We start from the raw sequence: 22,937 nt of genomic DNA on the forward strand, positions 1-22,937 counted from the left end.
GGGGAAAATGGGGGAAAAATGGGGGAAACGGGACAGGGGGATTGGTGGGGGAAAATGGGGGGAAATGGGGATTTGGGGATTGATGGGGATTGATGGGGAAATGGGGATTTGGGGTTTGATCAGGTTTGATGGGGATTTGGGGGAAACAGGGGATTTTGGGAAATGGGGATTTGGTGGGAATGGGGATTGATGGGGAAAATGGGGGAAAAATGGGGATTGATGGAAAAATGGGGATTTGGGGGGATTTTTGGGGGAAAAAAAATCGGGGATTTTTGAGGAAAAATGGGAATTTTGGGGGATGTTTTGGGAATTTGGGAAAAAATGGGGATTTTTGGGGCAAAAATGGGAATCTTGGGGGGAAAATGGGAATTTTTGGGGGAAGAAATGGAATTTTGAGGGATTTTTGGGGGGAATTCTAGGGAAAAAAAATGGGGATTTTGGGGGGGGAAATAGGGATTTGGGGGAAGAAATGGGGATTTTGGGGGAGAAATGGGAATTTTGGGGGATTTTTTGGGGGGGAATTTTGGGAAAAATGGGGATTTTTGGGGAGAAATGGGAATTTGGGGGATTTTTAGGAATTTTGGGAAAAATGGGAATTTTGGGGATGTTTTTGACAAAAATGGGAATTTAGGGGATCTATTTTCTGAGAAAATGGGAATTTTTAGGGGATTTTTTTGGGAAATTTGGGAAAAAAAATGGAAAATTTTGGGGATTTAAAAAAAAAAAAAAAAAAGAGAATTTTTAGGGGATTTTTTTGGAATTTTGGAAAAAATGGGAATTTTTTGGGGGGGAAAAATGGGAATTTTGGGGGATTTTTTGGGGGAAATTTTGGAAAAAATGGGGATTTTTGGGGAAAAATGGGAATCTGGGGGCTTTTTGTGGGAATTTTGGGAAAAAGTGGGAATGTTTTTGTTTTTTTTTTTAATTTTGGGGAAAATCCAGGAATTTTTGGGGAAAAAAATCCGGATTAAAAAAAAATTCGAGGGGAAAAAAAGAGAATTTTTGGGGATTTTTTGGGATGAAAATGGGAATTTTTTGGGATTTTTTTTTAATTTTTGGGATTTTTTTTAATTTTGGGGAAAAAAAACGGGAATTTCTTGTGAATTTTTTTTATGGCATTTCTTTTGGAATTTGGGAAAAAACGGGAATCTTTAAAAACAATTTTGAATTTTTTTGGAATATTTTGGGAACAAAATGGGAATTTGGGGGATTTTTTTGGGAATTTTTGGGAAATTTATTTTGGAATTTTTGGGGTTTTTTTTTGGGGGGGAGAAGGGATTTTCAATTTTTGTTTTATTTATATTTTTGGGAAAAATGGCAATTTTGGGGAAATTTTTGAGGGATTTTTTTGGAATTTCTTTGGATTTTGGGAAAAAAAACAGGAATTTGTTGGGATTTTTTTTGGGGGGTGGTATTTTGGGAATTGAATGGGAATTTTAGGGGAATTTTTTGGGATTTTTTTTTTTTAATTTTTATTTTTTAATTTTTTTTTTTTTTAATTCTTTGGGAATTCTCTGGGAATTTCCTGGGAATTCTTTGGGACCCTGCTCCTCTCTGAGCCCGCAGTACTTACGAGCTCGGAGCCTTCCTGCGCTGCTCGGGGCTGCTTTAATTAGTCCTTAATTAGTCCTTAATTAGTCCTTAATTAATGCCCGGCTGCTGCGAGGCTGTGGAGAACCCACAGGTCGGTTATTGGCTGGAGCATTCCCAAGGATTTGAATTTATCCCTAAAATAAAATCCTGGGAATCCCAAAATTCCCTTTGGGGGTGGGAAAAAAGAAACAACTTTGGGAATCCCATTGAGCTATTCCTGAAATTCCCATTGGGAATTCCATTGAACGTTCCCAAAATTCCAGTTAGGGGTGAAAATTCAGGAATCCCACTGAGCAATCCCAAAATTCCCATTGAGCATTCCCAAAATTCCAATTAGGGGTGAAAATTTGGGAATCCCATTGAGCAATCCCAAAATTCTCATTGGGTTTAAAAAGATTTCGGGAATCTCATTGAGCATTCCCAAAATTCCAAATCAGGGGTGAGAATTTGGGAATCCCACTGAGCATTCCCAAAGTTCCCATTGGGGATCTAAAAATCATCGTGAATCCCAGTGAATTCCCAAAATTCCAATAGGAGGTGAGAAAAACCATTGGGAATCCCATTGAGCATTCCCAAAATTCCCACTGGGAATCCCATTGAGCACTCCCAAAATTCCCATTGGGAATCCCATTGAGCATTCCCAAAATTCTGACTGGGGATGAAAAAATCATCAGGAGTCCCATTGAGCATTCCCAAAATTCCCATTGGTGATAAAAAAAAAACTTTGGGAATCCTCACTGAGCAAAATTCTGATAAGGGTTGAAAAAATCGTCGTGAATCCCAGTGAATTCCCAAAATTCCCATTGAGGGTGAAGAAAACCATCAGGAATCCCACTGGGCATTCCCAAAATTCCAATTAGGGGTGAAAATTTGAGAATCCCATTGAATTCCCGAAATTCCCTTTGGGGGGGGTGAAGAAAATTTCGTGAATCCCACAGAGCATTCCCAAAATTCCCATTGGGAATCCCACTGAGCATTCCCAAAATTCCCATTGGGAATCCCACTGAGCATTCCCAAAATTCTGATTGGGGTGAAGAAACAATTGGGAATCCCACTGAACATTCCCAAATCCCATTGGGGGTGAAGAAAACTTCGGGAACGCCACAGAATTCCCAAAATTCCCATTGGGAATCCCACTAAACATTCCCAAAATTCCAATTGAGGGATTAAAAAAAAATCATCGGGAATCCCACTGGGCATTCCCAAAATTCCAATTAGGGGTGAAAATCTGGGAATTCCACTGAATTCCCAAAATTCCCATTGGGGGGGTGAAGAAAACTTCAGGAATTGCCGTGAGTTCCCAAAATTCCCATTGGGAGTGAAAAACCAACAGGAATCCCACGGAGCATTCCCAAAATTCCCATCAGGAATCCCACTGAGAATTCCCAAAATTTTGATCAGGCAGGAAAAACCCTCAGGAATCCCAGTGAATTCCCAAAATTCCAACCGGAGATGAAGAAAACTTTGGGAATTTTTGCCGTGAATTCCCAAAATCCCCTTTGTGGGGTGTGAAGAAAACTTCGCGAATCCCACAAATCGTGAATCCCATAGAATTCCCAAAATTCCCATTGCGGGAGGATAAACTTTGGGAATGGCTGTGAATCCCCAAAATTCCCCTTTGTAGGAGAGTGAAGAAAACTTTGTGAGCACCACAGAATCCCCAAAATCCCCTTTGCGGGAGCGAAGAAAACTTCGGGATCCCCAAAGAATTCCCAAAATTCCCCTTTGTGGGAGTGAAGAAAACTTTGTGAATCCCACAGATCCCACAGAATTCCCAAAATCCCCTTTGTGGGAGTCAAGAAAACTTTGGGAACCCCACAGAATTCCCACAATTCCCTGTGGGAGAGTGAAGAAAACTTCGGGAACCCCACAAATCGTGAATCCCACAGAATCCCCAAAATCCCCTTTGTGGGGGGTGAAGAAAACTTCGGGAACCCCACAGAAATCCCAAAATTCCCTTTGCAGGAGGATAAACTTTGGGAATCCCACAGAATTCCCAAAATCCCCTTTGGGAGAGTGAAGAAAACTTCGGGAACCCCACAAATCGTGAATCCCATAGAATCCCCAAAATTCCCATTTGGGTTGAAGAAAACTTCATGAACCCCACAGAATTCCCAAAATTCCCTTTGTGGGAGGATAAACTTTGGGAATCGCTGTGAATCCCCAAAATTCCCTTTGGGAGAGTGAAGAAAACTTCGCAAATCCCACAAATCGCGAACCCCACAGAATTCCCAAAATCCCCTTTGTGTGAGCAAAGAAAACTTCGGGAACCCCAGAGAAATCCCCAAAATCCCCTTTGGGAGAGCGAAGAAAACTTCGCGAATCCCACAGATCCCAGAGAATTCCCCGAATCCCCTTTGGGAGAGCGAAGAAGACTCCGCGATTCCCCGGCAATTCCCGGATCCCCTCGGCGCGAGGGCCGCCCCCGCCCCGGGATCCCCGGGATCCCCTCCTCCATCCCCTCCTCGGGATCCCCGGGATCCCCTCGATCCCTGCCCCGGGATCCCCTCCTCCATCCCCGCCCCGGGATCCCCGGGATCCCCTCGATCCCTGCCTCGGGATCCCCGGGATCCCCGGGATCCCCCCCTCCATCCCCGCCCCGGGATCCCCAGGATCCCCTCCTCCATCCCCTCCTTGGGATCCCGGGAATCCCCTCGATTCCTGCCTCGGGATCCCCGGGATCCCCTCCTCCATCCCCTCCCCGGGATCCCCGGGATCCTCTCCCCTCCATCCCCACCCCGGGATCCCCTCGATCCCTGCCCAGGGATCCCCGGGATCCCCTCCATCCCCACCCCAGGATCCCCTCCCCTCCATCCCCACCCCAGGATCCCCGGGATCCCCTCCTCCATCCCCTCCCCGGGATCCCCTCCTCCATCTCCGCCCCGGGATCCCCGGGATCCCCTCCCCGCCATCCCCGGGATCCCCTCCTCCATCCCCGCCCCGGGATCCCCTCCTCCATCCCCGCCCCAGGATCCCCTCGATCCCCTCTTCCATCCCCGCCCCGGGATCCCCGGGATCCCCTCCCCTCCATCCCCGCCCCGGTGCGCGCAGGCACCTTCGGAGGCGCGGCTGGGGCGGCTGCGGGCGCGCTCGGCGCTGTCGGAGCGGCGGGGCCGGGGGCTGCCCCGGGCCAGGCTCCGCGGCCGCGAGCGGGAGCGGGAGCGGGGCCGCGGGAGGTGGCGCCCGCCGGGGCTGCGGGAGCGCGGCCGCCGGGGCCGCCCGGGGCTGCGGGAGCGGGAGCGGCGGCGGCGCGCGGAGCCCGGAGGAGGCGGCGGAGGCGGCGGCGGCGGGGCCCGGGAGCGGCGGCGGGAGGGGCTGGGCGGGGAGGCCGAGCGGCGGCGCGGGGTGCGGTTCTCCTTGCGGTCAGCGCCATGCCTGAGCGGGACACACGGACACACGGACGGACGGACGGACGGACACAGAGAGAGAGAGAGAGGGGAAGTGAGAGACAGACCGGGAAACGCCGGGCAGATGGAGCAAACTGGGGAAACTGGGGGAAAACTGGGGGAAAACGGATTAAAAACTGATGAAAAACTGATGAAAAACTGATGAAAAACTGATGAAAAACTGGGGGAAAACGGATTAAAAACTGATTAAAAACTGGGGGAAAACTGACGAAAACCTGGGGAAAACTGATTAAAAACTGGGGGAAAACTGATTAAAAACTGGGGAAAAACTGACAAAAAACTGATTAAAAACTGGGGAAAACTGATTAAAAACTGATGAAAAACTGATTAAAAACTGGGGGGAAAAATGGGGAAAACTGGAGGAAAGCTGATGGAAAACTGGGGGGAAACTGATGAAAAACTGATTAAAAGCTGGGGAAAAAAATGATAAAAACTGGGAAAAAAGTGAATTAAAACTGGGGAAAAACTGATGAAAAACTGGGGGGAAAATTGGGGAAAACTGGGGAAAAATAGATGAAAAACTGGGGGAAAACTGGGAAAAAACTGATGAAAAACTGGGGGAAAACTGGGGGAAAACTGATGAAAAACTGGAGGAAAACTGGGGAAAAACAGATGAAAATGGATTAAAAACTGATTAAAAACTGGGGAAAAAACTGATTAAGAACTGGGAAAAAAGTGATTAAAACTGGGGAAAAACTGGGGGAAAACTCATGAAAAACTGGGAAAAAACTGGGGAAAAATCTGATTAAAAACTGGGAAAAAACTTGGAAAAAATCTGGGGAAAAATCTGATTAAAAACTGGGAAAAACTGATTAAAAATGGGAAAAAACTGATGAAAAACTGATTAAAAAATGGGGAAAAACTGAGAAAAAACTGGGGAAAAAACTGATTAAAAACTGGGGAAAAATCGGATTAAACTGAATATGGAAAAAGGGGATTTGGGGAAAAAGGGGGATTAGGGAAATGAGATTTGTGGGGAAAAGGGAAAATGAGAAAAAAAATGGGAAAACACTGGACAGTTCTGGACTAAACTAGAAAAACTGGGAAAAATGGATAAAACTGGAAAAAATGGGAAAAACTGATTAAATGAGACTTAACAGGATCAAACTGGAATGAAAGGGACAAAACTGGAAAAAAGTAAAAAAAAAAAATTGGAAAAAATAAAAGGAAATGATGGAAAAAATGAAAAAAATGGGGAAAATGGAAAAAAAGGAAAAAAAGGAAGAAAAAATGAAAATGGAAAAAAATTTGAGAAGCTGGGAAAAATGGGCATAACTGGAAAAAGCTGGACAAAATTGAGGAAACTGAGGAAAATGGAAAAAAATGGATTTATTGGGATTAAACTGGGATAAAAGGGATAAAACTGGAAAAAATGGAGAAACTGGGAAAAATGGACAAAGCTGGACTAAATTAGATAAACTGGAAAATGGGAAAAACTGGAAAAAAACTTGAATGAACCCAGAAATAATGGAAAAAAATGGAAACAAATTTGAAAATAAATGGAAAAAAATTTGGATAAAAATATGTGGAATTTAAGGTCCCTCCAACCCAAACCAGCTCGGAATTCCATGGAATTTGAGACAAAATCCCATGAAAATGTCCTGAAGTTTTATGATAAAAATATTGTGGCCTCGTGGAGAGGGGTTGGAGAGGGCGAATCAGGGAAATGAAATGGTTAAAATTAATTATTAGTGATGGGTAATGAAGGGAGGGAATGAAGAGCACGAGGTACCTGCTGGAGGAGTGAGCCTCAGGGTTCCACTCGGGATATCTGCCAGTGACAAAGGGAAAAATGGAAAAATGTCACTGGAAAAGCCAAAATTCCCAAAAAAAACCCAAAAAAAAAGGGATTTTTTTTTTTCCTGGATAAATATTCCCATTTGGGACCCCAAAAGCAGCAAGTGTTGATTCCTGTTTGGGATGTCCCTGGATGGGATTGGAGGTTCCTCCCACCCCAAACCATTCCAGGATTTTGGAGCCCCTTTTGGCTCTGGGAGAACTGGGAATGTTCACCTGGAAAGGGGGAAATTGCAGGGAAAACTCAGAGGGATTCCAGAGGGGAGCTGTGATTTTGGGATGGTTCAGGACCAGATCCCATGGGGTGTCTGAAATCCCAAAGTTTTTTTTTGGGATTGCGGGGGGGAGAATCCAGGGAAATGCTGGGGCTGCCCCAAATCCCTGGAATGTCCAAGGCCAGGCTGGACAGGGCTTGGAGCAACCTGGGACAGGGGGAGGTGGGAATGGAGGGGATTTAGGGTCACTCCCAGCACAATTCCAGGATTCTGCTCTGGAGCCAGGCTGGCAGAGCTGGGAATGTTCCCCTGGAGAAGGGAAAATTCCAGGGAATCCTCAGAGTCCCTGCAGGGCTCCAGGAGAGCTGGAGAGGGGCTGGGGACAAGGCCTGCAGGGACAGGAGCCAGGGAATGGCTCCCACTGGGAAAGGGGAGATTGGGCTGGGATCTTGGCAAGGAATTCCTGGCTGGGCTGGAATTCCCAGATTTGCTGGGGCTGCCCCTGGATCCCTGGCAGTGCCCAAGGCCAGGCTGGGATGGATTTGGATCCCCCTGGGACGGTGGGAGGTGTCCCTGCCATGGATGGGGTGGGATTGTTGGGATTTAAGGTCCCTCTCCAGCATTCCGTGATTCTCAGTGGATCCCCAGTGGATCCCAAATGGATTCCACAGTGGATTCCCAATGCATCCCCAGTGAATTCCCAACTGATTCCCAGTGGATCCCAAAAAGATCCCCCGTGGGTCCCCAAATGGATTCCTCAGTGGATTCCCAATGGATCCTGTATGGATTACACAGTGGATGCCTGGTGGATCCCCAGCGGATTCCCAATGGATCCCTGGAAGACCCCCAAATGATTCCCAGTGTATTCCCAACTGATCCCCAGTGGATTCCAAATGGATTCAAATGGATCCCCAATGGATTCCAAATGGATTCAAATGGATCCCAAAGTGGATTTTCAGTGGATCCCGAGTGAATTCCCAGTGGATCCCCAATGGGCTCCCAACAGATTCCTGGCAGATCCGCAGGGGATTCCCAATTGATCCCAAATGGATCCCCCAGTGCAATCCCAGTGAACCCCAATTGATTCCCAGTGCATTCCTAATGGATCCTCAGTGGATTCCAAATGGATCCCAAATTGATTCCCAACTGATCCCAAAGTGGGTCCCCAATTGATTCTCAGTGGATCCCAAGGGATCCCAAATGGATTCCCAGCAGATCCCTGGCAATTCCCAATGGATTTCCCATGGATCCCAATGGATTCCCAATGGATTCCCAGCGGATCCCTGGCAATTCCCGGCGGATCCCCGGCGTGTCCCTTACTGTTGGCGCAGCCTGCGGCAGCTCTCGAGGTGGTCGGGGTTGTTCTGGTGCAGGATCCAGTCCTGGGGGAAAGAGAACATTGGGAACAGTGGGATCAGGGTGGAAACCGCCGGGATCATCCCAATCCCTCGGGGCTGGATTTCCACTTCCCAGCCCATTGTTACCTGGGAAAAGTCAAATTCCCAGGGAATTCAGGCAGGAGGCTAAAGGCCGATTATCACTGCTCCACAACAAAAGCCTCAGTCAAACTGCCTCGTCCAATCAATGAATGAAATGAAATGATTAAATCAATTCATTCAATCAGTTCATTAAATCAATTAATTCACCAGTTAACGAACGGGATATGGCAGCAGCAACGTGGATCACCGGAGGGCTGCTCCAAAAAAAAAATGGGAATTCAAGGGGAATAAATCCACGATTTGCTGTCGCACCCATGGGCAATTCCAGCTCCCCTCAAAATGTGGCATCTCCACATCCAACCTCATTCCCAGCCCGGAATTCCTGTGCCTGGAGCTCTGGGAATGCTCAGTTCCCATCACGTCACGGCTCAAAGGTCATCCCAGAGCCCCGGGATGTTTTTCACGCTCGCTCATCGTTTAAAAAACCTGATAAAAGCGGGGTTTAATTCCATGTAAAAATGCCCAAACTCTGGTTTAACTGGGAATGTTGACAGGGAGCTGGGAAAAAAAAAAAAGGCAGTTTTCTATGGAGAAGGGAGATTCCTTGGAAAACTCTGGAATTCTTCAAGGTGGAACATCACCAATGATAACAATGAAATATCCGTGGGGGAAAAAAAATCCAACTTCCAGCTGCTCTGAGATGGTAAAATCCAATCAAATACGGAATAATTAATAGAAAATAATGGATCTGAAGAGTCAGGATGATGGAATGATTCCCATGGGGATAAAAAGCAGCGATTTCAGCATTCCAAGCTGGTTTTCCCTAATTCCAGACCGTCCCCTAAGCAATCCCGTTCCCAAGGATCCGGATTTTTCCAGGTTTGAATTTAACCAGGATAAACCAAAGCTGCTCCTCAAGGAAAACTTGGTGGGAATGAAAAGGGAATTCGACTCCCGAAATTCCAATTCCATGGTGCCAGAGGGAATTTGACTCCCAGAATTCCAATTCCACGGCGCCAAGGAGGGGGTTTTGGTCCCAAATCCCTCCAGCTGCTGATCCAAGACTTTTGGGATGGGAATCTTCTTCTCCTTGCCAGGTCCTCACCAGCCAAAGCCCTCTGGATTTACGGATTTTCCTCCTTTTTGCCTCATTTCGAACTCTTCCACTCTTTGGGAATATTCTACTGTCCACAGAATCCAAAACCCTCTGGATTTATGGAATTTCCTCCTTTTTGCCTCATTCCTGGCCTTTCCCACTCTTCAGGAATATTCCACTGCCCATGGAACCATCATGGAATGGCTGGGTTGGAAGGGAACCCAAAGATGATCCCATGATCCCAGGTTGCTCCAAGCCCCATCCAACCTGGATTTGGACATTCCAGGGGTGGAACAGCCAAGATTTCCCCTGGGATCCAACGAAATCCTTCCCCTAAAATTACAGGATCCCTTCCCATAATTCCTGGTGAGAAAAAAAAATTCCATCCAGAACTCCTCCATTCCCACCTTCCCTAATTCCATCCCAACCTCCTCTCACCCATGGATCACCTCCAGGAAATCCTGGAAGCAGAAGGTGGCGGAGTGAAGTGTCCAATAAAAGAACTCTGGGTGCAAATCTTCATGGAAAACAGAAAATCCCAAGGATTTCGCAAATTCCGGGTCCAAGGAGGCGTCACCCCCAACTTTGACTGGATTTGGGGAACAAAAGTGGATAAAGACAAGGATAACTCCCATCCCATTGTGCTGGGAACGTTTCAAATCCACTTCATTCCAGATGTGGTGGGACTGAGGATGAAGGAATTGTTATTCCAAGAAATCTGCTCCATCCGAGACGCAAAGTCTCTGGAGAAGGAGGAATCCCACAAATCTCCCTTTGTTATTCCCACGGGAAGCGATTCTGAGCTGAAAATGAAGCTGCTCCGTGGAATATCCATAAAATCCTTCGAGATTTTTTGAGGATTTGGGAAATCAGAATTAAAAGGGACAGCAGGGGGGTCAGACTCCGCCCATCCCAAAGCAGAATTGGGAATTTTGCCCTAAAAAAAACCACCCAGGACACAAAGATTTTTAGGAATACCTGGCCCAAGCATCAAATGTTGCCTGAAATTCTGATTTTAATGCCCTAAAATCCACCTTGGTGTGGCTCCTCCTCCTGAGGATCCCACAGGAATGTTCCCCAGGATCAGAGTCCAGCCTCTCACCACGGCCCTTCCTGCCCGACACCAAAACGAGCCCAAATCCGTCAAATTCTGCTGCAGCCCCAAACCCACCTTCCGCGGACACCTCCACAAATTTCCACCACTTTTTCCCACAAATTCCCAATATTTCGGACCTGCCTGCTTCAAACGATGCATTTTCCATAAAAAACTCTGGATGCAGGTGGAAAATACTAAAACTTGTGGCTTCTAACAAAAAAAAACCACCAATCAAACCACCTTGAAATGTATCAGAAATCTGTAAAAATGACATCCAGGATGTTTTGGGTTTTTTCTTCCCAGGGAAAATTCAGCTCCCAGAGTTTTGGCACAGCCAAGCTGGAGGGACAATGTTGGGATGAATGTCCCACATCCAGGTGAGGTGGGAACCTCTGGGTTTCATATTCCAGTGGCTGGGATTCTCTTCCCGTGGGCAACGCGGCGTGGTCGGATCCAGAATGAGTCAATCCAAGAGTTGATTAAAAAATCCATGGAAAAACCATGAAAAAACTGTGAAAAACTAATGGAAAAAGGGAGCTCGGCACCAACAGCCTGAGCTCAGAATCCACCACTAAAATTTTGGTTTTGGGGTCTTCAAATGTGGGATAGAAAAGGTTTTCCTCGTTGGGCACCTTCATCTTCATCCAGTGTCAGTTCTGTTATCCCAGAATCCTGGAATGGTTTGGGTGGGAAGGGACCTTAAATCCCATCCAATTCCCAATCCCATCCATGGGCAGGGACACCTTCCCCAATCCCAGGTGGACCCAAATCCATCCAGCCTGGCCTTGGGCACTGCCAGGGATCCAGGGGCAGCCCCAGCAAATCTGGGAATTGCAGCCCAGCCAGGAATTCCTTGCCAAGATCCCAGCCCAATCTCCCCTTTCCCAGTGGGAGCCATTCCCTGGCTCCTGTCCCTGCAGGCCTTGTCCCCAGCCCCTCTCCAGCTCTCCTGGAGCCCCTCCAGGCACTCTGAGGATTCCCTGGATTTTCCCTTCTCCAGGGGAGCATTCCCAGCTCTCCCAGCCTGGCTCCAGAGCATCTCCATGGCCTCCTCTGGATCTGCTCCAGGTCCTGCTGATGTTGCCCCAAAGCTGGAGGCAGCTCTGCAGGTGGGGTCTCACCTGGGCAGAATTCCCACCTTTCCTGCTGCCCACGCTGTGGGATCAGCCCAGGGCACGGGGATCCGTCCAGGACATTTGGAGCTTCCCATCCCCAACACCCCAAGTCCTTCTCCCAGAGCTGCTCCAATCGTTCTCTTCCCATCTTGGATCTGTGCTGGGATTGTCCTGCTCCCGGAGCTCCTGCCCTTGCTGGGCCTCATGAGGTTGGGATGGCCCCACCTCTCCAAGAAAACCCCTCCAGGTGCGATCCCAGGGCAGAGCTCGGTGTCACCTTCGCCATGCCAAGGGTGGCCGGTCCCGGTGTCCCTGTCACCGGTGGAGACTCTGGATAACGCCAATCCCAATGCCAGGGGGGCTGCTCCAAGTGCCACCATCCAGGCCTGAACGCTCCATCCACGAAATCCATTGCTCCAGGCCAAGGACAGCCATGCCACCTGGGACAGCATCAAGTGTCTCAGGTCCTGGGGAATCGCTGGGAATCACCAGGTCTGGTGGCTCTTCCAAGCTGAGGCCCCATCCAGCTCTCCCAGAACAGACAGGGAATGGTTGGGAAGACAAATCTTGAATGTCCAGGTCATCTCCAAGCACCCAAAACCGACCAGGTTTGCTGAACTGCAGAGCTGGAACTGAGAGGAATTCTTCGATCTCTGCAATCCGTGGATACACCAGCTGCACATTTCTTCATCAAAGTTTTATTTTTTGGGATAAAACTCCCAAACTCTTGTGGTTCTTCTGCACCAGTGCTGGTCCTGGAGGTCTCCTGTGCCCTTGGGAGACAAACACCAAACGCTTCCCGAAGGAAGGGAATCCAGGCCAGAGCTGAAGGACAGGGAGCACATTTGGGAGGCTGCAGTAGGATCAGGATTCCTGGGAACACATCCCGCCCCAGTGCCACCAAGACAAGATCTCACCACCTTTAATCCACCCCAAAACTCTCAGCCAGAGCTGATTTGCCAACAGATTTTTAGTGACAACATTTCCCTCCTTAAAGGCGCTAAGAATTCCCATATAAATTCATTCCCTTTTCCCAGATTGCTTTTTCCCTCTGTTAACAGCCCCCCACTTTCATTTTCCTGTTCAATTTTACCCATTTTTATTTAAATTCATCCTTCTCTTCCTATTTCCAGCTGCCCACCTCCCTGGCCCTCAGCGCCTCCTGCGGAAAAGGGTTTGGGAATTTCTGGTTTTTTCCCTAACAAAGCCATCCCCATTTTCAGCCAGATTTTTAATTCACAGCAAACAGAGCCTAAAATCTCCAGGATTTTGCCAAATTACAAAAATCCCTCCCCTGCAGCCTCTCCACACTTTGCAATTCAAACACGTTAAATAACTATTAATGAATTATTCTGGGTTTTTATATCACGTTCTCCAATATTTTTGATGGATCAAGCCTTGGGCTTTTCCAGGAAAACCCACAGCTTCCAGAACATTTTTTATCTCCCAGTATCCACCATTTTCTCCCTTTATTTTTTCCTTCAAAGCTCAAACTGTGATTTCCTCCAAGGCTGAGAGCCCGGTGGGATGAAAGGACGCATTTTCCGCGTCGCCCCGAGCCAGCCTCTGGAATATCCAGCGTTGTCGCACAGAGCAGATTTGGAAGATGACATTTCGGGTTCTAAATGGGCTCTTTTGTTTTCAGGCAGAGTTTGGAGGAGGAGGAGGAGGAGGGGGGGAATGAACACACGGACATCTCACCCACCCCCCAGACACGATCTGAGTCCCCCACACACAACATTAATATTTCACTCCGCTGCTCGAGGTTTGTTTTGTTGTTTGACACCCGCTGCAAAGTCAAAAAACATTTCAATACTGGAAAAAAAACCCAAAAATCAACACGTAAAGCAAGTCTGAAATGCAACTGGGAGCAGAACACGCCGTTACAATCATTTCTAGCACCATTCCCAACACTCAAACTTGGCGACCAGCATCCCAATCCACGGAATTCCCAGGGAAAACAACCAGCGGCAGGAAAAGGTGCCGAGTACACACGCTTAGGGAATAATCTGGGAAAGCCACTCACCTTCATATGAGTGCATTCAAGGTTACACAGAGAACACAAATGTGGGAATATTCGCGGCGACGTGGCATAGTAGTCGTTCATCATGGACGGGGTGGGCAGGCGTTTGCTCTTCTGCTCCGGGAACACGGGCAGCCAGGACGCCTTCACCACCCCGAACGGGGATTTGATGGGCTCCTGTGCCGGCGCGTGGAAGGGTTTGTGGTAGGGCTTGTGTCCCGCCGAGGCCCCGCCGGCGGCGCTGGGCCCGGGATGGGCGCTGGGCCCGGGATGGGCGCTGGGCCCGGGATGGGCGCTGCCGGCATCGCGCTGCTTCTGCTCGTGCTGGCTGATGGCGGCCAGGAGCCCGGCCGAGAAGGGCGGCGGCGTCAAGGGCGGCAACACGTGCTGGGACACGGGCGGCTGGACCAGCGGCGGCATCACCGGGGGCAGCATGGGCTGCGGCAGCGGCGTGGGCAGCAGCGCCGGCAGGATGGGCGGCAGCACCGGCGGCATGGGCGGCTGGGACGCCGGCTTCACCACCGGCAGCACGGCGGGCGCGGCGCTGCACAGCACCGGCACCTTGGCCGGCGGCTCGGCCGGGAAAAACGACGGAGCGGGCGAGGAGTCGGCGGGGAAGGCCGGCAGCTTGATGAGGTCTTCGGCCGGGAACACGGGGTTGCACGGCACGTTGGGCGGCGGGACGGCCACCGGCACGCTCTGCTCCCGCTGGAATTCTTCCCGGTTCTCCGCGCTCGAGCTTTCGGGATTGAAGACGCGCGCTTCCAGCGGTTCCTCGGGCAGCGCCTCGGGGTTGTAGGTGCGGATCTCCAGCGGGTCCTCGGTGTAGCCGTACTTGCTGGCGTGGCCGTAGTCGATCACTTTGCTCTTGACGGCGGTGCCGCTGCTCTCGCCCACCGGCTCTTCCCCCCGGCTCGGAGCGTGCAGGCCGGGCACGGCGTGGCCCATCTTCCGGATGCGGATCTCCCGCAGGATCCGCGGCATGTTCTCAGGCGTCAGCTGGTCGTCGGGGTAGCGGCTCAGCTCCTCCAGGTCTTCGTTGGACAGCCCGAAGCTCGCTAAAATGCTGGAGGCGCTTTCGGGCGTGTAGCGGTTCTGAGGGTTGGAGTTGTGCTCCAAGACCGGCGCCGGGCCGGGCGGCTTCGGCCCGGCGGTGCCGGCGGGGCAGGGGCCGCCATCCCAGCGAGTGGCACGCGGGTCTCCCTTCTGCTCCTGGTGCAGGCCGCTCTTCTCCTTGACTTTCCTGGGATCGGCCCTGTGCAGCGTGACGCGGACGTTGATCCTCTGCGAACCCGTCCACTCCTGCCCCGAGAATCTCTGGGGCGCTCCTTGGGGCGTCGCGGGCGCGGCTTTCCTGGGCGGCCCCGCCGCGCCTCCGGCCCCGAAAGCTGCCGGGGGTTTGGTGCCCGCCGGGTTGGGTCCTCTGGGCCTCGGGGGCAAGGTTCCTCTGGGGCTAAACATTGCGTCTTTCAGCAATGCCTGGCGGACGCCAGCGTGGGGAGGCGCCCGCCCGCCGCCGGCAGCCAAGCGCTGGAGAGCCAAGTGGGTCTTAATTTGGGCAAGCTGAAAAGGAGGAGGGCCCAACACAAGGGGGCTGGCAAGGCCAAGGTTCAGGGAATTCACAAGTGGAGCGAAACTTTCCAAGAACAACACAAAGCTGCAAGTTAAAAGACAAGGATTAGATGGGTCATCTTTGGCATCTGCTCACAGCGGCTTCTAGGACGGGGAGAAAAGCAACCCGAGGCACGGAAGCGGGATTTGCACCACAGTTTAAAGCACTCATAATTCACAAAAAAAACCACGTTTTCTTTCACTGTTTAAAATCTTAAATATAGAGGACAGGTGATTAATCAATTAAACATCTGATTAACAAGCTTAACCCAACAAATTGGATGCCACAGGGAACACAACCGGTGGTGACACTTGCAACAGCATTGCTTAAAACCTGCCATTTCACTTCTTTGTGACAACAGAGTTTGGATTTAATTACAATTGATAATTTTAGGAGCAGCAAGGCAAAGCGTGAAGCCCCCCTGTCGGAAGGGTGACGAGGGATGAGCTGGAAGTGGAACCGTTTAGGTGGAGCACTCCAACCAGTTCCAGCTGGGTGGAGCGGAGCCGAGGCCGGAGCGGTTTCCAGGAGGACACTCCCATGAGCGCTCCCATGGGTGAAGAGCAAACCCTGCAAGAATTCGCAGGGTGGGACGAGGCTGGAATTCTGTGGGTAGAAAATATCCGATCTCTCCGAGAGCTTAAATAGAAAGGGTTGGAAACAGAGAGGAGTAAAATCGTACAGGAACAGCAACAAAAAATCTCCACACAAAAAGCACCGTGGTCAATGGAAGTGGGGGCTTGGTTTGGGTGAAATCACTGAGAATTCGGTGCTGTGTGGTGGGAAAATAAGGTACAAATACAGGGAGAGGAAAATGAAACAGCACAGAGCTCTGGAGAGAGAATCACACAGGGCTTTGGGCTGGAAGGGACCTTAAAGCCCATCCCATTCCATCTCCTGCCATTCCCATTCCCACACCTCCTGTTATCCCAGAGCGCTCCAAGCCCCGTCCAAGCAGGTCAGGGATGGAGACCGAGATCAGTGCAACATCAAAGAGCGGCCAAGTCCCCGTGTTGCTCCTCGGAGACCGAGCGAGGACACCGGGAATTCTGGATTTAGGGCGAGGACAAAGCAGCAGCCACAACATCAGCGCGTTCCCAGCTCCATCCCCGTTCCCAACCCCGAACACGGCACCGCCGGAGCAGCAGCTGCAGAAACACCCAACCCTGTCCCAGCCCAAACCAGGAAAACTCCAAACCCGGGAATTCCTCATTTCCCCCTTGTCCATCTGTTGTCTCCTGGAGCTGGACTCTTCTTGCAGGTTTTCCAGGAGTTTTCCCAGCCGTTCCCGGAGATCCGCGCTGAGTTCCCGCGGTGCCGAGGTTCTCGTCTCGTCTCGCCGATGCCGTCACGGGGTTTTGTTTTCCAAGCTCGTGGAAGTCGACTCCAGCTGGAAGTTTTTCCACGAGCAGTGGTTCACACTGAGATCAAAGCTCAAGGAATAAACCTCACAGGGAATGACCAAACCTGACAGGTGCAGGAGAGGAGGATTTTCCAGCACAATTCCCGGAGTTTGCTCCCATCTGGGTGTGAATTTTTTTGAGGAATTATTTAATTTGAACCGAGTACAAACTGTTCAGGCTCAGGAGAAACATGAGTCCTATTAATCCTCTTCAAGAAAACAATAACCAGATTCCCACCAGACAGCATTCCCAAAATTCTGGCCTCTCACCCAATATTCCTCCTCCCTCCATAAATTAAACCAGATTTTTCAACAGGAGCTGCATGTGAAGCCAAGTTTGTTCCAGAGGGTTTCCAAACAAACGTCAACCAACATTCCCCGAGCCACCTCCTGCCTTTCTGTTTGTGTTTTCTCCAGAATTCCCAGCACTGGAGGACAAAAATTCCCTCTGAGCCCATCCCTGTGGGAAGCACTTGGAGAAGGAACACTGTCAAAGCCACCCATCACCAGGACAACCTCAAACGGATCAGCAGAGCAAATCTGGAACACCACCAACCTTAATGCCACAGATCAGGAACCTCCCAAAGGAGGGGAAAAAAACCCAGAATTCCCACAGGATGAGCTTTTACCTCTCCAGGTATTTCCAGGTGCTGCATCTCACACGGACAGCTGGGAGCAGGATCGGGGATAACAACTCACCTGTGCAAACCTCAGGGATGGGATCCAGGCTGGGAAAGACTTGGAGCAGCCTGGTCTATGGAAAATGTCCCCATCCATGGCAGGGGGTGGCACTGGATGGGATCTGAGGTCCCTTCCCACCCAAACCAGTCTGGGATTCTAGGAAGGGCTGCGGACAAGGAGCTCCCGAGTGACCTTTCCAAAGGAAATGCTGGAAATGCTCCAAAGGAAATGCCAAGACGGAGGAAACAATGGTCTGGAGATATCAGGGAGAGCCTCACCTTCCTCTTCCAGGCAGCTTTGCCTGGGAAGCGTCAGAGCCTCGGAGGCGCCGCTGCTGGGACAGGGACACCACAGCAGGGACCGGGCTCCGAGCTGGGGCTGCCACAGTGACACCGAATGGAAATCATGGAATGGTTTGGGTGGGAAAAGAGCTTAAATCCCATCCAATCCCACCCCCAGATCAGGGACACCTCCCACCGTCCCAGGTGGATCCAAGCCCCAGTGTCCAACCTGGCCTTGGGCACTGCCAGGGATCCAGGGGCAGCAACAGCAAATCTGGGAATTCCAGCCCAGCCCCTGCCCACCCTCCCAGCCAGGAATTCCTTGCCAAGATCCCAGCCCAATCTCCACTTTTCCTATCTGGAGCCATTCCCTGTGTCCCGTCCCTCCATCCCTCATGTCCCAAGTCCCACTCCTGCTCTCCTTCAGGCTCTGAGGTCTCCCTGGAGCTCTCCCTTCTCCAGAACATTCCCAGATGATCCCTGGGAAGGGCAATCCCAGAACTTCGGAGCGCAACACAAAAGCCGAACGACGCCTTCCTTGCTTTCCCCCTCAACTTCCTGCCTCCATTTTCCAGCCTTCCCAATATGGATGCAGAAATGGAAAGTTCTGGATTTTAAACTCTCCCTGGTGTTTGCAGAGCCTGAATGAGAGCACAGAGCAAGAACTCCTGCATGGAGGAAAAGGACAAGGAACCTGCACCAGCACAGAATCCCGGATTATCCCGGCTGGAAAACACCTTTGGGATCATCCAGTCCAAGCTGTGCCTGATGCTCACCTTGGCACTGGGTGCCACATCCAGGAATTCCTTGGACACCTCCAGGGATGGGGACTCCAAACCTCCCTGGGCACTTCCAAGGCCTGAGCACCCTTTCCATGGGGAAATTCCTGCTGGTGTCCAACCTGAGCCTCCCCTGGCACAGCCTGAGGCCGTTCCCTCTTATCCCGTTATCCCCTGGGATCAGATCCCAACTCCCCCTTCCCTGTCACGGATTTGTGGAGACCCACAAGGTCCTTCTGAAGCCTCCCTTTCTCCAGGAGCCTCAGGAGAAGGCAGAAGGGGATTCCTCCCGTTACACAGAAGGCTCATCCAAAAGGAAATTCCAAAAGGAGAATTTCCTGATCTGTCCCTATAAATAGCATGGAATTTTCTGACTCTGTGCTAACTCCAGAGCAGATAAACAAAGCTGGAACCAAAGCCATGCCTGGGAAGCTGCCGGGCCTTTCCAAGAGTTCTTCCAGACCTGACCACATCCCCATGGATCTCACCGTGTCCAGTCCCATGACCTGGATCTCCTTTGGAGATTCCCTGCTCTTCCTTTGCTTGTTGGCAAAATCTTGGAATGTTCTGGAAGAACCTGGATTTTCCTCCTCCTTCCTGTGCTGCCCAACAGCACGATGGCATCCAGAGGGTGCCATGGTCCTTCCCTCTGGAGAATTCCTCAGCCACAGCAGCCCAGATGTCCTCTCATCAAGGTCAGGACTTGGGCAAGGCATTCCCAGCCCTTTTCCTGCATCTGGGAATTCTTTCCCGTGATTTTGGATGGCTCTGGGCAGTTCACCACCCCCTGGATCTCTGGGATTGTCATCTCCAGACCTTCCCTTGCCAGCACAACCCCACCTGGGGACATCCCAGTTCCAGCAGGAGCTCCTGGATTTTCCAGGTTATTTGTGGTGTCCACCCTTATTATCCCTCCATCTGGGATCTTCCAGGTGTCAAACCACCACACAGCTCCTCCCAAATCCAGCAGAGCATGACAGATCCAGGTGGGCTGCCATTCCAGGTTCTCCCATTCCTGGTGGGCTGCCATTCCAGGTTCTCCCATTCATGGTGGGCTGCCATTCCAGGTTCTCCCATTCATGGTGGGTTGGCATTCCAGGTTCTCCCATTCCAGGTTCTCCCATTCATGGTGGGTTGCCATTCCAGGTTCTCCCATTCCAGATGGGCTGCCATTCCAGGTTCGCCCATTCCAGGTGGGTTGGCATTCCAGGTTCTCCCATTCATGGTGGGCTGCCTTTCCAGGTTCTCCCATTCCGTGGGCTGCCATTCCAGGTTCTCCCATTCATGGTGGGATGCCATTCCAGGTTCTCCTATTCCAGGTGGGTTGGCATTCCAGGTTCTCCCATTCATGGTGGGTTGGCATTCCAGGTTCTCCTATTCCAGGTGGGTTGGCATTCCAGGTTCTCCCATTCATGGTGGGATGCCATTCCAGGTTCTTCCATTCATGGTGGGATGCCATTCCAGGTTCTTCCATTCATGGTGAGCTGCCATTCCAGGTTCTCCCATTCCAGGTTCTCCCATTCATGGTGGGCTGCCATTCCAGGTTCTCCCATTCCAGGTTCTCCCATTCCTGGTTCTCCTATTCATGGCGGGCTGCCATTCCAGGTTCTCCCATTCATGGTGGGCTGCCATTCCAGGTTCTCCCATTCCAACAGGACCACCTGCCTGCTCAAGCAAGAATTCCCAGTATTTGAGAGGTGAAAGCAGCTCCAGGCAAAACCCTCCCTGGGGATATTATTCCAGTTACCAGCTCCGGATCCAGCAGGATCTCAGCTGGGATCAGTGGATTTGAAATTCCAAGAGCCAGGATCACTGGGAATGTTCCAGCCACACCAGGACACACAAGGGATTGGGATGTGTCCTGGAGGATGAGGAGGAAGAGGAAGGCAGAATGGGAATGGTCCTGAAGCACCTGGATAACGGGAAGAGGACAAATCCCAGCCTGGAAATTTGGATTTCCCAGGAAAAAGGGAACAGCAAAGGCTGAGCTGGAATTGTAAAGCCTGAAGGAAGCAGATCCTAAAAAAGGACCGGGATGGGAAAGGAAGCACTTGAACAAGAAAATTCCTGGCATGAGATAAAACCATGTGGAAAAGGGGACCCAAACCCCAAGCAAAGTTATTCCTCCCACTCTGTGCCATCCTGGAAACCAAAGTCCCGTTTTCCCACTCCTCTCTCCCAGTTTTCCTATGGAAAAGGCCATTTTGCAGGTATGGAATATCCCTCCAGCCACTCCAGGCCCGTTCCCAGCCCAGGGAAAGGCAAACTCAGCTCCCAAATCCCAAACAAAACTCCCAGCAAGAGTTCATTCCATCCCAAGCTGAACATCAACATCAGCCCTACTGGAATCTATTGGAGTATTCCCAAAATTCTGCCCCATCCCAGCCTTTGGGACAGGAGGTTTCTATCCAAGAAAAAAAAAAATCAGGACAAGCCTTTCAACCAAGAATTCCAGAAACAGGACCAAAATTGGGCATTTTAACACCAGGAACCTCCCTCAAATTCCACTTTCAGAGCAGCACAAAGTTTAATAAATCAATTGAAACACCAGCAACAGGTCCCTGACACCATCACTGACATTCCTGCCTAGAATTCCCAAAAAAAGCCCAAGTTCCACACAGAATATTTAACTGATGGCAAGGAGGTAGGAAAATAGGTTTTATTTACCTTCAGGAGTGGAAGATAAAGGGGAAATACCCAGATGAGCTCCTTGTCTGGCAGCAAAATCAACTCAAATCCCAAATTGGGGAAGGAAAAGAGGGAAGAGAAGGAATCCAGGTTTTGGAAGCCTTTGGAAAACCCCACCCTTGGATAAATATCCCAAATTTCAGCAGAAATTGGGGAAGAGGCTGGGCTGGTCCCTTCCATCCCCACACCCCAGGGGCAGATTTAAATGGGGAAAAGAATGAAAATGAAATTCAGGATACTCCTTCTCCTTGGGGAATGCCTTATCCCAAAGAAAATCATGAGCTCATGTCAGATCCACCCTCTCTGATCCTCCCAGCAGCCGATTGAAGGTTTTAGATGTCCAGGGAAGGATCCCACAGCAGAGAAAGGAGCAAAAAAAAACCAAACCAACAACACTTAAACATCAATTCTGGGCTGGAATGAGATTTTTTAGGGGTTGGTTTGGATTCTGAGTCAAAAAACCTATCAAGCTTTATGTAAATAATCCCAGAAATTACCCTATAAAAGGAGATTTAAAAAAAAATTGAAAAGCAACCCGCACTACATTTCTGATTTAAAATAACACTAAAACTATCCAAGGAGCCTGTGCCTAAATCGTATTTCAGAAAATGTTAAATCCCCCGAAAGAGGAAGTTCCTGCAAACCACGTGATGCTACTGAGCTACAACACTTGGCCTTCCGTAAAAATCGTTTTTCTTCGGGTATTTTACCCAATTCTGCTCAATTATTCCTGTTTTAAAGCAGAAAAAAGGGAAAATCCGCGTTTTTAACCCCAAACCACGAGGAGGTGCCTGAGGTCACGTCCAGGTCCTGAGGTGCAAACTCAAACTAAAGCTGGTGTTGTTCTATTTAGGGTCAATTTTAACCTAAAACCACAACTCCCAGCATCCATATGCCATTGTTTTGACGTAAAAATCCTGAATTTATGGATTGAAAAGCCTGAGTAAGGATTAAATTAAGACTTTGAGTGTTGTTTGACGTGCAGGGGAATGGAAGGAGGATCAGGGCAGCGTTTCCCTCTCTTCAAACCGCGTAAACCCGAGACTGAAATGTCTAAAAACCAGATTTAAATCCGTGCTGGGTACAAAATGTAGCGAATCCCTTGCGGGGTTGCGGCTGCGCTGCAGGTCGGTGGCTACACGGCGGCTTTATCCGCGTGCCGGAAGAAAAAGGATAAAAGATTAACGACAAAGAGGCTTTAAAAAAAGTCATAAAGGAGAAGGGATAAAAAAAATAAACAATAAACACCCACAGCCCGAAGCTCCTCATGAGGGCCCCTCAGCCCCCCCCCCCCCCCACAGCCGCCATTACGCGCGTCCCCCTCAGCCCTCACCGCTGGGGGGGGGGGGGGGGGGGGGGGCGGCCGCCGCTCGCCTCCTACCTCCGCCGGCGCGCAGCCGCCGCTCTCCCCGCGTCCCCCGCCGCCGGGACGAGCCGGGAAGAAGCCCCTAAAAACGGGGGGAAGTCCCTAAAAGCGGGAAGAAGCCCCGAAAAGCGGCGGGGAGAGCCCCGGGAGCGGCGGGCGGAGGGACATGGCGCGCCGGGCGCTCTGCGCGTGCGCGGAGGCAGCGCGGGCCTCGCGGGGGGGGGGGAAGGTGAGGAGAGGGGGGAGCCGCGCATGCGCGCCGTGTGCAAAGGGGAGCCGGGCCCCGCCGCGGGGCATGCTGGGAGTAGCCCTCCTATAAAAGACGGCGGCGGCGCGCGTCGCCTCAT

At 50.7% G+C, this 22,937-nt stretch overlaps 1 protein-coding gene across 1 annotated transcript; it reads right to left on the minus strand.

Moving 5' to 3' along the window:
• Window positions 1-4,648: 4,648 nt before the first annotated feature.
• Window positions 4,649-22,937, minus strand: LOC118700285 (zinc finger protein 638-like; the record flags this gene model as incomplete). Its single annotated transcript, XM_036404671.2, has 5 exons — window positions 22,606-22,937; window positions 13,785-15,438; window positions 8,333-8,394; window positions 6,733-6,771; window positions 4,649-4,968 (listed from the first exon to the last, which is right to left on the minus strand). Coding segments are annotated over exons 1-5 (2,407 nt in total), but the record flags the coding sequence as incomplete, so codon positions are not given.

The sequence above is a fragment of the Molothrus ater genome, unplaced genomic scaffold (assembly GCF_012460135.2).
Source record: "Molothrus ater isolate BHLD 08-10-18 breed brown headed cowbird unplaced genomic scaffold, BPBGC_Mater_1.1 matUn_MA713, whole genome shotgun sequence".
NCBI classification, from domain to species: Eukaryota; Metazoa; Chordata; class Aves; order Passeriformes; family Icteridae; genus Molothrus; species Molothrus ater.